General features: G+C 41.2%; 1 protein-coding gene across 4 annotated transcripts; it reads right to left on the minus strand.

Moving 5' to 3' along the window:
* Positions 1 to 7,062: 7,062 nt before the first annotated feature.
* On the minus strand, positions 7,063 to 16,929 carry LOC141009112 (uncharacterized). 4 transcript variants are annotated; one of them, XM_073481529.1, is made up of 15 exons: positions 16,752 to 16,929; positions 13,609 to 13,691; positions 13,425 to 13,505; positions 12,925 to 12,981; positions 12,632 to 12,838; positions 12,389 to 12,502; positions 12,011 to 12,056; positions 11,613 to 11,845; positions 11,383 to 11,487; positions 11,091 to 11,184; positions 10,939 to 10,972; positions 10,667 to 10,744; positions 9,965 to 10,067; positions 9,741 to 9,862; positions 7,063 to 9,600 (listed from the first exon to the last, which is right to left on the minus strand). In XM_073481529.1, exons 1-15 carry the CDS (start codon positions 16,807 to 16,809, stop codon positions 9,465 to 9,467), a joined length of 1,551 nt encoding a protein of 516 aa, XP_073337630.1. In that variant the 5' UTR covers positions 16,810 to 16,929; the 3' UTR covers positions 7,063 to 9,464. The 4 variants fall into 4 exon arrangements, with proteins under 4 accessions (XP_073337630.1, XP_073337628.1, XP_073337631.1 ...); XM_073481527.1 differs by having other exon boundaries at positions 11,613 to 11,848; positions 16,752 to 16,894; XM_073481530.1 differs by having other exon boundaries at positions 9,376 to 9,600; positions 10,667 to 10,741; positions 16,752 to 16,894.
* Between the last annotated feature and the right edge of the window lie 337 nt (positions 16,930 to 17,266).

The following is a 17,266-nucleotide window of genomic DNA, read 5'->3' on the forward strand; positions in this document are numbered from 1 at the left end:
GCAAGGGCCTTTCAAGTTTATATTGGTCACCTTAGAGGAGGGTGCAACCACACTGCTAGATGCTGGTAAATCCTACACACTGGACCTTTAAATCTGATAAATCACCATGTTAATGTAATGTTAATGTGTAATTAATACAATAGGCCAAATTCACTCAACGGCCATTTTCCCGTGACGTTATGCTCACGGTGAGAAGCAAATTGTTATCCTTTAACCGCGTCCTGATTGATCAGCAGCTGAAAAGATGATAGATCGTGAAAATCTGGAGCGACATTGGGCCATATTTCAAGGTAAAACAACATATTTGATAACCCATCAGTTAACATTAGCATTCAAGCACTTCCTGGCTAACGTTACTGCTTGATTACATCCAGTGCATTTCACTTCCAGCCTTAAATAAATGTTACCGAGATGGGTGTTGATATTTTAGAATGAATGTACGCTTTTCCTATCGTATCATCTAACACTATCAAACAATAACGTTCGCTAGGAAGTGGTTGAATGCTAATGTTAGCTGTTGTCTGACGTGAGCTAACGGGATATCAAATATGTTGTTTTACTTTAAAATATGGTTCAATGTCTCTCCGGATATTAACTTTCCATTGTCTTTCTGATCAGTCAGGAAGCTTTGAAATGCAAACAACTTGTCAGATTTCCTACGTTTACAGGACTTGCAACCTGGATGACATTTGAGCTTCCCACCCTGAGTGATGGCAGAGGAAAATGGCCGCCGTGTGAATATGGTCAATTAACGATGTAGTCCGGGTGATATGCAGCAAATTTGAGATGAATTGTTCATTTTTTCATAAAAGCATTAAACTTGGTAGAGTTTGGGGGACTGAACATGAAGATGGAGTCGCAAAAACGCCTCATGGTGGAAATGGCGGCCATTCTACTTTACGCCATAACTGAACTATGTATTTTGCGCCATATCTCCTGAACCAAACATGATAACACACAAAGCTGATGGCTGCCCCTATGTTTTCATGGTCAATGATTACAATGATATCATGTACATCATCATACATTGTTCAGGTGAACTGGACTAATGGCTCTGCTCTAATTCAGTGTGTCAGTGAACCTCACCAGTGAGGCAGCATGATGGCTGAAAACACTGCAGAAAACTTCAACAGGCTGCAGCCCTTAATTATTAATTAGCTACAGCTTGGAGATGTGCCAACATATCAAGGTCTATCATAGCTTCTCTCACACACAAACCAAGTCAGTTTGGCCTGGTAGAAAATTGGGCCATTTGAACCTTTTGCTCAGTAAAATCCCAACCTCTAACACCAGCTGAGTTGTGATATGGTACAGGAAGTGCTCTCACCCGCTCCTTCTCCATACTTGGCGCTGTGAGCCCACGTGATACCACTCTGGTAGCCCAGCTCTCGGCACACCACGTTGGCCAGCTTAATGTCCACCTCGTCGTCGCAGACGGTCCCCCACGTGTTGTTGTGCAGCACCTCCACGCGCCCCTCGTTAGCATCTCGCTGATAGTTGCCCGCCAAGCGCACCTTGGCGGCCGGCGCGCGCGGCGCCCTGCGCTGAGCGGCCGCGGTGGTCCGCCTCGGTTCAGCTCGAGCGGGACCGGAGAGGGACAGCAGCAGCAGCAGGACGCTCAAGCAGAGGGTGCGGGTCATCGTGACTGAGAGGAGGGGGTCTGCAGGTAGAGGTTCAGATGATTCAGTTTTGTTGAATTAGACGATGTTGCACCTTTTTTATTATTATTACTAATTTATATTAAATATACTAGTCAACTATCTTGTCAATGAAGCGGCCAGTTTAGAGCCACAGCTGATTTCCTTTTAATGGGAGACACGTCTCATCACTCTTTAGATACATCCTGAGAGTTAAAGGTGCACTATGTAGTTTGGGGAATGAGAAGAGAAAGATCTATATTGACGTTGATGAAGGTTCTCAGTCATCCAGGTCATGGTAAATCTAGGTGCTGTATCGTAGGCAACTGGACTTGTTTCAGTTTCTTGATGACTTTTCACTTCTCATCCAAGAGGCTTCTTCAGTTCTAACTACTAACTACTAACTCCCCTCCAGTTAGTTAGAAGTGAAGAAGCCTCTTGGATGAGAGGTGAAACGTCTTCAAGAAACTGAAACAAGTCCAGTTGCCTACAATACAGCACCTAGATCTATACTGACTGATTTTCTTTTCTTTATGCCTAAACATATTTAAAAAACATGACAGTTTATTCATGACTGAATAAACTGAATGGACAAGCTGACCATAAAGGACAGCACAATTCCATACTGTTTATATGTGGCGGACCCTGTGTTCTGGGGACCTTATTTACCTGTTTTTTTTAACAGCCTGTTTATTCAGTTATGGAAAAGATACACATTTCTGAGTTTGTATTACTACATCATTAATATTATAAATATTGAAATTATGCATTTGAATGTCTTCTCCAAAATAGAGCCCCTTTAAACTACTTTGCATTAAGACTGATTAATTTCAGTCAAATAGCCAGGCAGTAGAGATCCAGAGATAGAGGCCTAAATGTTAAACAGACCAACGGTGACATCCTCTGGACAAAGTAGTTCAGGTCGTCATGGCAGAGTAAAGCCACTGGTCTGCACTCATCTGTTATCAGCGATGGACAGTGTACTGACTGAGACAGTAGCCAGTGCAGTGGCAGTTTATCTGTTTCCCAGTCACAGAAATAAAACTTGTTTTATAATCCCACATTTGATCTTAATCACTGCTGCAGCATCAATGGAAGCCTAAACGCATAAAATGAATGCTTTTCACTCATGTCAAACACTGGCGTATAATTAGAGATACACCCACCAGCCTTCTTTCGTATTGCAATTCACGTGAATTAACATTCCCCGAGGCCAACTAACCAGACACGAACACGAGGCACGTTTTAAACTGGAGGTTAACAAGTGACACAGGCAAACAAGGAGGCAGTGTGGGAGACAGACACTAAAACATTAAATCATTGCATGCCACATGACAGCACAACACAGAATACACAAAATCTGTTTGTCAGCTGTGATGGTGAAATTACAAAGGAACAAACCAGCAACAAGCAAATAGAGACTCGCCTCAGTAAATCATAGTGAGAACGCCTTATTCTGTATACCTGTTACTGCTTAATTCAGTGTGAGACCTAAATTTAAATTAATTTTTTTCTCTCTAAATGTTAGAACTTTCGTGGCACTATAGCTAACTATTTTTTCTTTTATAATTAATCTAATTAAATTAAGAATCCAGAGAGGACAAAAGCGTCTCAACCCTTAAAACACCTGTTACACATGCACCCGGATGAATAACTACTTTAAAAAAAGAAATAACTTAGAAATCAAGTGAAAATAAAATAATTTACTCTGAAAAAAGTCGAAGGAGAAGGTGAAAGTTCACTCACCTGGCAGGCAGCGAAAGTTTGCAGTGGTGGACGTCACTGGCTAGGGGAGAGTGACTGAGTGAAGGAGTATGACTACTAAATGCTCTCCTTTAGTCAATCCTCCCTTCTTCCCTCCTTCTCCCTATATCCCTGCCTCCCTCCCTCCTTCCCTCCCTCCCTCCTCCTGTGCTCTCTTTCCCTGAAGGCATCTTTCTCCCATTTAAGAGTGTTGACTTAAATTAAATGCTAAATGTAAAGCTGGTTTATTAGATTGCAACCTAATTGTCTAAATGATGCTCCAACAGCTGTTCCTATAAAATGAAATTTAAAAATCAAAGTAGTGGGTTCCCTCCACTGAAGTCTTTCTAACTGAGTTGGCATTCATATAATTGTAGATAAATACTTTTTAAGCATTACTGAATGAGCTGTCAGATGAATGAGGCAGTCTGATTCAAGATATATGAAACTGACAGTGAACGTTATTTCGTATTTTCCAGCAACCACAAGACTCAATTTCTGGATGGGATCTTTAGTATCTTCCCAGAACTGTTCGTCATACATTGTGAAATCCATTTTAAATTGAGTGTTTCTCTCTAATTCGGCCTCTATACACCTCTCTTCTCTGATAGGCTGAGGGTGCTTTACATAACTCGACGCTCAGAGCCTTACACAAGCTTGGGATTGAACGTGTGTAAATGTGACCAACAGGAAGGACTGTACTTCCAGAATAGTCTCAAACATCAAGTTTCAAGTGTCTTAAAGAAGCTCCCTATACCACAGGGTAGATATTTCCTTGTTGAGATGGCCGCAAACCACCAACTCTAAAATAGGCCCAGCCTCACCGTAGCCATGGTGAACGTGACTGATGAGAATATACCATACCTCCCCTGCCCAGGAGTGTTACTATAGTGTAACCTGTCATCATGGTGTAAAGATTTAATCAGTGTAGACCCAGATAAAAAAAAATAGGAAAAACGTCCTCCTTTATTGCTTCCTAGCCGGGGGTCACTTCAGTTCTCAGTCCTGATCCGACTTACTGAGGCCTTTCTACATGTTTGAAAGTTGTTTATTTATTTTTCGAGTCATTTCCAGAGGATTCGAAACAAATTTAGCAACACGGGACATTTTTGGCCTCGGTGTGTTGATGAACTGTATTTCAGTTTTTCGAGTAAACCTCAGTGGGCACCTTTTTGAGGCAGCAAGGTTTATTCATAGGCATGAAAAATTACAATTGTGACAGGGGAGCTAGGAACTGAAACATCAACCACGACCATAAAAACACTTACCCCGTATGCAGAGTTCAGATGGTGAAAGAAAAAAAAAATCATACGTTACATACTGTGTGTACTTGTGTGCGCACATGTAAACTTTGAAGCTGTAATTGAGATGTTTGTGTGTGCCAGTGATGGTGCGACTGGGTGGCAGGATGGTGGTCCCTCCCTGACTGGTAAACCCGAACAGGAAGAGCAGACCCCCTATTAGCGGGGCCAAATCAGAGGGATCTCCAAGGCCGACAGGGAGAGGAATGAACAAAAAAAAAAAGGTGAAGGGGGTTTAAAAATATAGCTATAATTTATTTGTGCGACATCCTTCCATTATAACCTGCGATGCACTCTTGCATATCAGACAAATTAAACTAGCCTAGACAGGTGTCGCTGCGTGTGTGCCAATATTTAAAAGCTCAGTGGGTGTGTGTGTGTGTTAGTGAGAGTGTGTTACAAGGTCTCAGAGGGCTCACGGGGCTAAGAGTGTGTGAGCGAAGCAGCCCTCTGTGGCAGAGCTCTCTCTCTCTCTCTCCACCTCTCTAATTACGCCGACCGAGCCGGCTCTGCCCTTACCCACAATCTGTGGAGGCATGAAATAAATACATGCTCTCCAACAATAAACAAGTGCCTTTTGAAACTACAGCACCTCCTCACACTCACCCCCACTGCCGTCTCTCCAGGCTTTCATAATACTTTTACTTTCATACTGGCTATAGGAGCGTGTAGGCATGTACTGTATAGAGGAGAGGCTGCACAGGTTAGAGGGCTGAGAGTGGAGAGAGCTGTTCATAAAAGTTGACATTAGATCTAACATCAGAGGCCATCTTCGCCTTAACCGCAAGGTGGGCTTAAATTGGACAGTAAAGTTAAAGAATATTTCAATTAAAGGCACAAATTTAGTGTCAGCAGTGAATACCGAGTGGTGGAAGAGACACTCTGATATTTTACACAAGTGAAAGTACAATACTACAGTGTAAAAATACTCTGTTACAAGTAAAAGTTCCATTCAAGTACATATGTGTCACCAGCAAAATGTACTTTAAGTATCAAAAGTACTCACTATGCAAATTAAATCATGGAGCCTTTAAAGGTGCAAAAAGTGATTCTGGAGACAGACAGTTGATTTTTGATTCCCAGGTCATCAAATACTGACGCTTTGGGCTGTTAGGTCGGGCTGGCAACTGACCCAAAATGTCACTATTTGACAACCTGGGAATAAGACTCAACAATCAGCTGTCTTAAAAAATGCACCTTTAAGGTCCTGAAAGATATCAATATTTTTTTTAATCATTTCTTCAGATTTTGTACCTCGTTGTTATCACGATCAACAAGATAGAAAAAAAGATTTTTCAGGACCAATTAGCGTCATAACTGAAAACAACTGAGTATGTGGTGCCTTTAATCTGTAACAGTGTGTCGTATTCAATGAGTTGATCGTGTGTTCTGCATGTTCAATCAAAGTCACTTTTGCAGTTAAATGCCTATGGTAAAGTTAATAGTAAAATACTTACCTTCCTTTTAAATGTAAAGGACTGGAAGTATAAAGTAGCCAAAACTGGGACATAGGCTACCTAATAAAGTACAAGAACCTCAAAATTGGGTTAGGGTGTACTTATGTACAGTATTTGAGTAAATATACTTTCCACCACCGTTAATACCTTCACATACCAATCTGATATCCTTGGAAATCCTATTCATACAGCCTAAAATCAATCAACTATAAATCCATGCATGCAATTTCTACACCAGTTCAGTTTGGGGATTTAAAAAGAAACAAAGCGTCAGGGACCAAGAAATCATGATTTTAATCCTAAAACATCTGTTATTGGACCAGCCCTGCCTATTTTGTAAATGCCCTTATCTTCCAAATCCCACACCTCCTGTTTGTAACACAGGCTTTCTGCTCATTTTGATGAGTGCACAGAACTTCATGTGTAAAATCTGTAGAGTGCTCCTTTAATTATTGCAGCATCTTGAGTATGTACGCACTGGCAGGTGGCTTCAGGCTTCAGTTCCTCTTTATTCAAAACGTCATCTGTGGCATAATGGTTGCTTTTCCCACACGTTCTCAGCCCTGTTAGTCACATCTCCATCTCCCACTGGTCTGCGTGGTTTCAGATTCCCTAATGCTTCTTTCATGCTGGCCGCACAAGTGTCTCTTACCAGTGATGATAGGGTTACTTTATTCCCCCCACACCAGTCTGGTCTGCTTTGATTTACTTCTTCAGGGTTTTGAGCATCAGGAATGACTTAGAGCAACATCTTGGTTCCTGGAGATCAAAAAAGATATAGGCATTGCATAGGCTGGTTAAGTTGGGGACATATTTCAGTGCGAAACCTTTCATGTACAACACTGCCTCCCTGTGGCAGGCAGGAAAACCGCACATCACTGTCAGAAAATTCACATTTACAACAAGTGGAGACTCAGACCTATGTGGTATAGGTGGTTCAAATACATTTATTAAATATAAAAGACTCTTTTGCAGTGCAGTAACGATAATACAAAATAATTGGAAGATTAACAGGATTGCAGTGCTCTGGTAATCAATGTGTACATCATCATTAAAAATCCGTTTTCCTGAAATAGTTTGAAACACAAAAGAATAAAAACATACCAAATAGATAAAATTTAACTCAGGGAAATCTTACAATTGTGTAATTTAGAAATATCCTCAAGATGAAATTGAATATGCTATGGAAATATCCAACACATTTTATTAATCTGTAAATTAAATGCACTTTTCAACCATCTCTAACGACACCAGTCAAATAAGGACAAGTAAGTTTGTTAAATCGACAAGTGCAGTTGTAATGTTTGGTGTCCTGTTCCTTTTTCACAAGTTTTAGCCACAAGACAGAAAGTAATACAAGAGAAGTAGAAGTGACAGCATGTGACAGTGTTGGCACTAATGATTCTTAATAATGCAAGTCTCTTGAAGTGAGAGACAAACAGGAGAAGGGACATAACCTACCATAAAGTGAGTGAAAGAATTCAAAGCTGTACTCATCTCCCAAAGTATGGTGTAAAAAAAGAAATAGAAAAAAAACATAGGTATAAATAGGAAAATAAATACTCTCACTATGCTGTGCATAGTTTACAAGTGAACGTAGTGTGGGCTTAAACCAAGTGATATAGCTGTAGTTGTTTTAATGATACAGACACAAGCCAATGGGGTTTTAATGCACTGTCTAGTGTTGAAACTCCTGAAAGAACAAAGCTGTTTTCAGTGCAGAGCCGTCAGATGAAGCATTCTTTGGTTCACTGAAATACTGAATTGGAGACCTCCCTAAGGTCAAAAACACTGCTTTCAAAGTTCAATAGTTGTTTGACTACACACATGACCATGAATGTGTGTGTGCACATGACCAAGCATGAATTCTTATAAGGCACTGTCCTGGAGTATGAACTACTTTATCGATGACGTCGCCATGTTTGTCATAGACAACACCCTACAAAAAAGACTACCTACACCAGAGGTGGGAGGTGTGTGGAGTTCTGACACAGAACTGACAATCAAGTCGGCACATGACTTTTGCATAGACATAAAGCACTGTGATGTTTACTATGCAAATGTACCTGGAAAGCATTTTTTTCATATTGTAATGATGAGTTAAAGGAAGGCTATTCATTTGCACCAAAGTCCACTAAAATAGGAAGAAGTCTGCAGAACTGACTGGATGTCACACCGGACATTTCATGCAATCCAATACAACAAAACCAACATCTATGGCCCCAAAATGGCCATAGAGTTGAAACAATACCTCTCTGACACAGTGTCACGAAAAATTTAACACTGCAGCCTTCATAAAGGTAATATGTGTTCTACTGAATTGCATGAAATCAAGTGTTTCTATTATGTTTATGAAGCACAATGACCTCCAGAAGTTGTCCAACAGCTGAACAGGCATGCAGTGTGTGCGTTCGATCTTTCAACAAAAGGATAGCCAATAGGTGAAAAAAGAGACATACACCTAATCCATGCATTAATACAGACAAATTTGCAATATCTGAAGTGTATTTACCCACGTGTGATCATCTTAACTAAGGCTACAAGCACAGTATGAAGGCACCTCCCTGGGTCTCTGTAGCTTATTGGCTAAAAGAAAACCCTTGTCTGCATAGGGGAGGTACTGAAATATCAAGTATGTCTGTCTTTGGTCTGGTGGAAAGTGTGCTGATATGGGCACACGAATAACAAATGGGAAATGGAGACCCCAGAATGAACTGCAAACTAAAAATCAGCTTCACAAACTGCAAGATAAAGTACTGGTCAACTGTGTGAACTTTAAAAATGGGGAGGAACACTGCTTTGTGGTGGAAATTCTGTGGAAGGAAACTCCCCAGGATTTTCACTGAAGAGCCCTGGCCTGACACATCCATACTGAGTCCTTTCATTACTGCTGTACATGGCAGCGACATCACTTCTTTTTTCAATAGTAGGCCAAGGCAGTTTCACTTCCTTGTTATGTTGTCGGCCTGTGAGGTTAGGTCATATCCTTTAAAAAGGAATAGGTCCACTATTTGCCTTGAAGCGCTGTGATTATGAAGGTTTTCATTCAAAACAAAGACTACACCAGGTGAATTTGTTAACCTGCTGGTTAATGTTGTATAACTGATCAATAGTTCTTGTATTAAAATAAAAACCTTTATACTCCCAGTCTTCCGTGGCACATGTGTGATTATCCCTGCTGGCTCTGATCCTTTGACTATTGTGGTCCATTCAGTACAGTAAGTATTTTAAGCCCAGAGAACCTGGTCCAGTAAGTGCCGGCTCCTTTGGCGCAGTCTGTGCATCCCAGTTTCCTGCACACCACTGGGGCAGAGATTAGGCCAAATTCATGGCTGCCAGGGCTTCCTGTCCTTGCCTTTCTGATCAGGAATGTGTTTGTAGCGACATTTGTCCCCAAAATGGCAGCCGGTGGTTCTCCAGAAGTAACACTCGTCTCCATTTACTGGGCCACGTCGTCTCAGTCTGGATGGAGAGGAAGATGACAGAGACACAGTTAGATGCATAGGAAGCATATGAAGTATAAAAGCACTTTAAATTGTAGTCCTATTTAATGATTTCAGTGGCCTACAGAGTTTCTAAGGTGAGACTGAAGTGCTTCTTACCCAGCAGCTGCCCCTGCCTGCTGTGTGACAGGGAGACAGGTCTTCAGTGGGAAAGGAAGGACCCTCTGAGTGCGACGGTCTGGATATCGCACCACTAAACGGGTGTTCTCAATACAATAACCCTGCAAGAGGAAGCGTACATGTAATTATCCACTATTTAGTTTAAAAAAACAAAAACAACAGACGGACACAAGATTTTGAGAGGGCAACAAAAAAGTGCTCACATTTAGTTTCTCCATGGCACGAGCAGCCATACTTGCATTCTTGAAGTTGACAAAGGCACAGAATCTCTCATGCAGCACACGGATACTTTCTATCTCACCGTACCTACAACGCAAAGCAAACAACTTCACAGCAGGTCAACAACTACCTTGGTTAAATATTAGATTACATGTTCTGTTCAAAGATGTACAAACACAAATGTTTTCTGAAATGCCTTTCTAGTAACTGAATTAGGAATAGTTAATTGTTTGTATAGACTGATATAAAGTCATAATAGGGCTGGGTGATATGGCATTAAAATGATGTTTTTAGGCCAGTATTTTGGAAGTCCCCAAAAGCACTTCATGAATGCCAACACTGGTTGACGAGATCAACTATCACAATATTTTTGACCAAAGACCTCAATATTGATATTGAGATAATATTGACTATTGGTCCTTAAATATCACAATGACACAACACATTGATTTTTGATAAATAATTATCAGTAATGTAGATATAATGACAATATAATTAGAACAAGAACAGTCTGATAAGTTTAGAAAATGGAGCCTTTACAATCAGGCAAAGACAACAATTGCCATATCATGATTTAACGATATCTAAAATCTAAGACAATAGACATCATAGTCTCATCACAATATGCCCAGCTGTAAGTCATAAACTAGTTTGGTATCAAATATTGTACTGGACTATGTTCGTACATTTTAAAAAGGTCCCACAGGTGTTTCTCAGTTAGCTCAGTCGTCACATTTCCAACCCACAGAGATGGACAAGGGCTTCTGAGGAAAAGAGAAAGAATGTGACAAAGCAATAAAATCACAGTTCAGATAGATCATTTTGTTCAACTTCTCCAAAGAACAATAAAGTTGTGACAAACTATGAATAAAATGTATAAACTAAGGTGAACAACATTCATTTTAGCCACAAAAGAAGCTTCAAACCCCTCTGACCCCTCACTTTGATGGTCACCTACCCTGGTTGCAGAACTGATGGATCTTGGCTCCCAGCTGCAAAACAAAAAGAGCTTCAACAATAGAATATATTTAAAAAGAAAGGCTGAGAAATGCAGGCTCTTTTTTTTTTAAAAATAAAATATGAAAATGCACTATGTACATGTGATCTTACCCCTGGCAACATCAGAACAAGCTGTCAGAACAGCCTGCACAGTTGAAAACTTCTCCAGCAGCATGACACTTTGCCCTTCTTCAAAACCAAGTTCCTGAGGAGAGAATAGAGAAAAAAAAAAAATCAGCCATAAAAGTACAATCAAAAGGTTTAGGTTTCAAGTCAAGATGACTAGATTAATAGTAAACTGTCTAGAAATAGAAAGTTCAGAGGAGACTCAGGTTATTTTCATTCACAGCTGTCACGCTTTACAGGAAACCCCTTCACCTCACCACATTGTAAGTATGTTTACCATTAACTGCAGCACTTTGCAGTTAAAGAGGTCATTGACGGCCTCCTCACAGTCCTTGTCCAGTTTCAGCACCTGCTCCATAGCCTTTTCTGCCTCACTGTAACGCTACAGCACACAAAAAAATACTTAGTAAAGGCTAATCCTATCCCAAAGGCCTAAATGAGAAGTTATACAGCAGGTACTTCTGTGATTGCATGCTATATCCCATTACCACAGTAGCCTGTACCTACCTTCATGCCCATGAGAGCACTGCCCTGGCGGAAGTGTCCTTTGGGCCAGTCTGGAGCCAGCTGAATGGAGCGTTCAGCGTCTGCCAGGGCCTGAGGGTAATGCTCCAAGCAGTAATAGCAATAGGAACGGTTCCCAAAGAACCTGTTGTCCTTTGGATCACATTTGATGGCTTCTGTAAACATAGCGACTGCTTGTGCGTACTGCCCCTCCTGCACCAGTTTTATCCCTTTTTCTGCTAGAAAGAAAAATGCTTGTAAATAATTCTCTGGTGAGCTGGTAGCCCGAGGGCTGACCGCAATGCTGCAATGCTGCCACGTTTGTACAAAAGGTACATTAATCAATAATTTCCTTTTTCTATGAATATCATATTAAAAAGCATGCAGAAATCATTCTTCACCTGTCAGTGATGCGCTTTTCTTGGTCATGGTGTCAGTTCCATTTGTCTGTGAAAAAAAAACATGTTCAATATTCACAGCTGGGAAAATGTACTTGATCATCAGGTTCTGAACACTGAACAGGAAATACTCCAATTACCATAAAATAAGCAAATCTACATTTACTGCTGGGAAAACAAACAATAAAGCCTTAATTCAACACACAAATGACAGCTGAGATATACTCGGTCAACACACACATGCACACACACGTTTCAACAACTGTTGTAAAGGATTTTATGGTCCAGAGTCCACTTTTCCACACATTTGGACTTTGGAACTGCTGCGGACAGTTATTATGAGAGCTACTCATCTTAGATTATCTATTAGAATTCATTCACCTCTCTCCTCGACTCATTCTCCTTGTTTTCTTTGGACTTGCGACTCGATCCTTTGGGTTTGATATGGCTAGCAGCATTAGCAAAGAAGGCACTGCTCACATCCCACTCTGGCTCCTGTGGTACACAGAAAGTCAGACAATTATGTGTCATCCAAGTCTACAAGCTGCAGGGTTATATATTTAAAACAGATATTACACCAACTGATTAATTGACTTAAACTAGAGACTAGTGTAGTGGCCCTACCTCTTCAGTAGATCTGCCATGGGTCTTCTGATGTCCTTTGATTCCTGAAGGAGCCATCACTGGAGCGGCGTCTTGCTTCTGTGAGGCAGCTGCCCCATTCACCTCCTCTTTCTGCACTCCTTCTTTCTCCTCTTCAGCGCCGACTTCTGCTTCTGACTCGCTCTCATCCAGTTCAGACTCTGCACCTCCATCCTCGTCTTCATCATCCTAAATAAAAATACAGTATATATCCAGTTATCTGCAGTAAAGGTAAATGCACAGTAAATTTACAGTAGGAATAATGTGATTTTTACCCGTTCAGCGCTCTCATTTTGCTTAACCTGCTCCTGCTTCTTGCGTTTTCGACGGCGCTGAAACAGATGCAGTACTTGACACGTCAGAAAATGCATGATTTTACCCGTCATTCATAGCATAATAGACTATAGAGTGCCACAGGTATGAGTCCTAAAACTCCTAATAAGATAGCATTTTTGCACTTCCGGTTCCCTCGCCTCGGAAGGGTTTATTGAATGGGTTTTCATTTAGATGCCTGAAGTAAGTTCTGTGGTTAACACAAGTTTAAGAGATTTTCACGACATAAAATGTGCCCGTAAATACCTTGTGAATTTTTAAGACTTTACATGTGGCTAAATGAAACTACAGAAGTTGTCACGGACATTAAACGTCATCATTCTGAACATGGAGACTCATTTACTAACTACCCCGTCTAAATAGGCCGACTTAAGTTACAAATGTACTGTTAAGAAGGGCATCGAGTAAGATCTTAAAGGGGTTTATGATTTTTTTTGCTCACCTTCCTCTTCGCTTTGCGTCGCTCTGCCCTTTGTCTGACCTTCTCCTCCTCGCTCAAATCCTCCTCTCCATTTAATACATCCTGAACAAACACACACACACATACACAGAGTTGAACATCGCACATTGTACCTTCACCCTTGCGGTCCTGACAATGCCCTGTCGGTCTGACACGATTTGTTTACCTGTGGCAAAGGGGCATCATCACTTGGGTCAAGGCTTGCGGCACTACAGTCCATCTGCTCCTCCTGCTGCTGGACAGGGGGGCCTGTCAGAAGATATACAGCATGTCAGCCCTTTAGACACTGACTACATTGTTTTATTCTGCCTTTAGTTTTTGTTAACAATTGTGCACCAGATATGTCGTTTTAATGTGGCTCTGGTTCTTAGGATAATACAGCGTACAGGAGAAGTCTGCACAGCTGGTTGTTATTTATGCACATTATGTTCCATCATCCCTCATCAAGAAAAAGGTACAAGAAGTTCCACGTTTACTTAATTAACTGATGTTTCACAATAATGTTTCTCTGTACAAGCATAAGTGCCACATGTGCGTATCAAGAGCCAAGCTGACCATGATCTTTGTAACACTGGCTGTCTGGATTGCAAATAAACAAATGTTCCACCTTCCCTGTTAACGTTCACCTCTAACCACTACGACCTTTGATTACAGACACCAAAATTCTTAGTGACATTGGGTGGAGACAGGAAAAATGATGTAATGCTTCCTTATTAAAAGAAAAAAGAGCCAGCCCAACTTGAAGCAAAAGTGCACACAGGACAGAAAACTGCTTAGTGAGATTGATTCAAGTCGGTTCCTTTCGGTCTTGAGACACAGATGTTTACTCTAACTTTTCCACATGCAACACACAGCTGCCTCGGGCACGGCTGTTTGAGAAAACGATATCTTTTCTGAGAAACAAGCTTGAAAAGAGGCATAGACAACAACCACTGCTCTGAATGTGGGATAAGTGTGGGTGCTAGGGCGCATAGATCAGATCAAACCACAACTCTGTTGCTGATTTAGGCCCAAAAGCAGCAAGAAAATGGCAAGACATAAAGGCAGCAAAACACCAGACCATGCTGGAATCTATGTGGTGTCAGATTTCCATGTGTTCAGCAAAGATCTCCAGAGCAGTGACAAATTCATACTTAGTCTGTGACTCATGTTGTGACTCGTGAGGCATTGATGGGAGTGATTGCAACTCTCCTGCTGCTGGGTGCAGTTTGTGGTCTCTTAACGCAAGCTCTATGTATTGCATATGGCATTTCTTGTAGGAAAAGACAACAAGCAGCCACTTGACTTCCTCATTTATTCTAAAGTGTGCTGGGGCCCTGGCCAACATTTTACACAGTGCTGAGAAATTCACTCAATATATGATTAGAGAATTAGCAAGAAAAGTTCCTGACCCCGCTGTATAAACTATCCATCCATGTACATTCCAGCACATTTTTTGCATCTATTGAATTAAAGGGTAACTCCACCAATTTTACACATTAAAGTGTGTTTACAGGTCTTGAGGAGTACGCCTGCATTTGTGGAAAAAAGTGTAGCGCCTTTTGTGGCTCCAGAGGAAGCTGCATGTAATCTGATAAGCTGCCTCCAGTGATGTCACTCAGTGGCTACGTTGCATTGTGGGTAATGTGGGCACCACTTTTGAAAAGCAGTTCCCTGGTCTACATTGCACTCCTATAACACTGTTGGGCTCATTATGGGCAGTTTAAAAACCAATGATCAAAATCAGTAAGCCCATGCCTACTTTACCCACAATACAATTTAGTGACTGAGTGACATCACTGGAGGCAATTTATCAGATTACCTTCAGCTTCCTCTGGAACCACAAAAGACTATATTACTTTTTCACAGTACCACACAGTACAGTAGTACTTTTCCACATGCAGTAGTACTCCCCAATACCTGTAAACACACTTTAAATGTATAAAATTGTTGGAGTTACCCTTTAAGTGTCATTGCCTTGATACAGTAATTCTCTCCAAACAGACATAGAAAGTGGAAGGAATTTCAGCTGTCCGTGTCCGGCTCACTACTCAAATGTCAAGAAACAACCACTGCTCCATCCCATTAGCTGAATCAGGCTTTTTGTTAAATCTTAACTTATACTGGAATGCCCTCCCAACAAATAAATGATACAAGATACGTGGACGAAAGCAACAAAAGAGCCTCTGTTTCTCCTGTTCAAGGAGACTGCTTAAATTGGTGTGGAGTTGAAAGGTGAGCTCTTTCCACAGGAATGCAAAATAACAGTGTATCATCAAGGACGAGAGCTTTAACCAGGAAATCAGCTTCTCACTGCTAGTTTTCTTTACTGCTCCTCAACTCGGCAGTAGAGCGAGAAGAGAAAGACAATGACACATCACCTTATCGCTGAAACAATCACTACTTCACAAAGCGTCAGTGGTGTGAAGTGATTTTTAGAAAGTGACTAAAGACAGGGTGCGTTTACACAGCATTAAAATAGAAACCTGCTCAGTGAATCATTAGTCTTTGTGCCTGCAAAGTGCATGACTGCAGGGTACAAGTGTTGTGGACTGAGCTGAGCTTTTAAAAAGTAAACATGACACACACAAAAAGACAAACTATCCAGTCTGATGTGCGCTCGTCTGAAAGTGACACATTTAAAGCAGCAGAATATCTTTCAAAATAAAAGCTGTATTGTGGGGATGCTCATCCGCCTCTGATGGGGGTTTTAACAGCAAGCCAGTAAACAAACCCGCACTAACAGGAAACTATACGTGGAGAAGCAAAAGAGGAACCGAGTTTGGGCACATGACATATTTAAAGAGACATAACTTGATGCTCATATAGCTCTGACTGTACCACCGAGCATGGTCGGGGCCATACACGGCTGTGCCACCTACAGTATTTGAGGCATTGTTATCATACCAACATGCACCAGGGAATGTACTCCTTCTAATCTGTGTTAGTTTTAACCTACACCGAACATCTCCTGCTATATGAAGCACACCCAGACTTGTAAGTTACGTTATAACTGGCCTCGTGGGTGTAAAAGTCTGCTTTAGATGAGTTAGTTCAACTTCTTGGCACCGACTGCGCGAACTTGGAAGCGGTGCAAGCAAGGGTGGAACTGGCAGGAGGGGAACCTTCATTGTTTAACCAAGAACACAGTTAAGAGCCTCACGACACAGACAAACAACGAAGATACCGCCAAAAATACATCGTTTAAAAACCCCAACGTGTTACATTTAATCCACGGTTTCATTGTCAGACGCGTTTTGTGGTCACTAACGGAACCAGTTGAACTTGTGGTTGAGTTTAGAAAGTTTTGAAAACGGGGACGTTTCTTACCGCTCCCGAGTCCCAACAGCCTGTATATGCCTCTGGTGAATTTCATGAGCGCAACCATCCAGCATTATCGTCCCAGACATCCAACAAAAGGCACTTAAACAAAAGGTTTAAGTCAGAGAGCACACGTTTGTAACATTGGGACAAGCGATATCGAATCTGCGGGAATCTTCGGTGGTTTAGTCCACTTCCTGAGCGTCAAACGCCGACGCTGGGTCCACCCTGAGCTGCGTCTTAAAGGCACAGGACACCATTATCGATTATTGAAAGGTTCAGATCTTATCACAGTGAGTGATGAGTAGCAACAAAGAATGCCTCTTATCGCAGCTAATTAATTAATAATGGTTTCCTACCATGATTGATTCCACTGATGTATATTTAATTGATATTATGGCCCACTTAAAGCACCACTTGTGATACTAGATCAATTATTACAAGTACACTCCATTTCAATTCATTTATTTTACTTCTTACTTAATTTTACTACTTTAAATATTTTAATTACATGTACATTTCCC

This window comes from Pagrus major, chromosome 15, assembly GCF_040436345.1.
Source record: "Pagrus major chromosome 15, Pma_NU_1.0".
Lineage (NCBI taxonomy): Eukaryota > Metazoa > Chordata > Actinopteri > Spariformes > Sparidae > Pagrus > Pagrus major.

What these genes read in the sequence shown, in the direction of transcription:
- LOC141009112 (XM_073481527.1), bottom strand. Translation starts at nt 16,809, where the DNA reads ATGGTTGCGCTCATGAAATTCACCAGAGGCATATACAGGCTGTTGGGA. An exon ending in GACGCAAAGCGAAGAGGAAG is followed by an intron (nt 12,982 to 13,424) that starts GTGAGCAAAAAA and finishes CATCTGTTTCAG; the next exon opens with CGCCGTCGAAAACGCAAGAA. An exon ending in CTGTGGGACCTTTTTAAAAT is followed by an intron (nt 10,068 to 10,666) that starts GTACGAACATAG and finishes TTTGCGTTGTAG; the next exon opens with GTACGGTGAGATAGAAAGTA.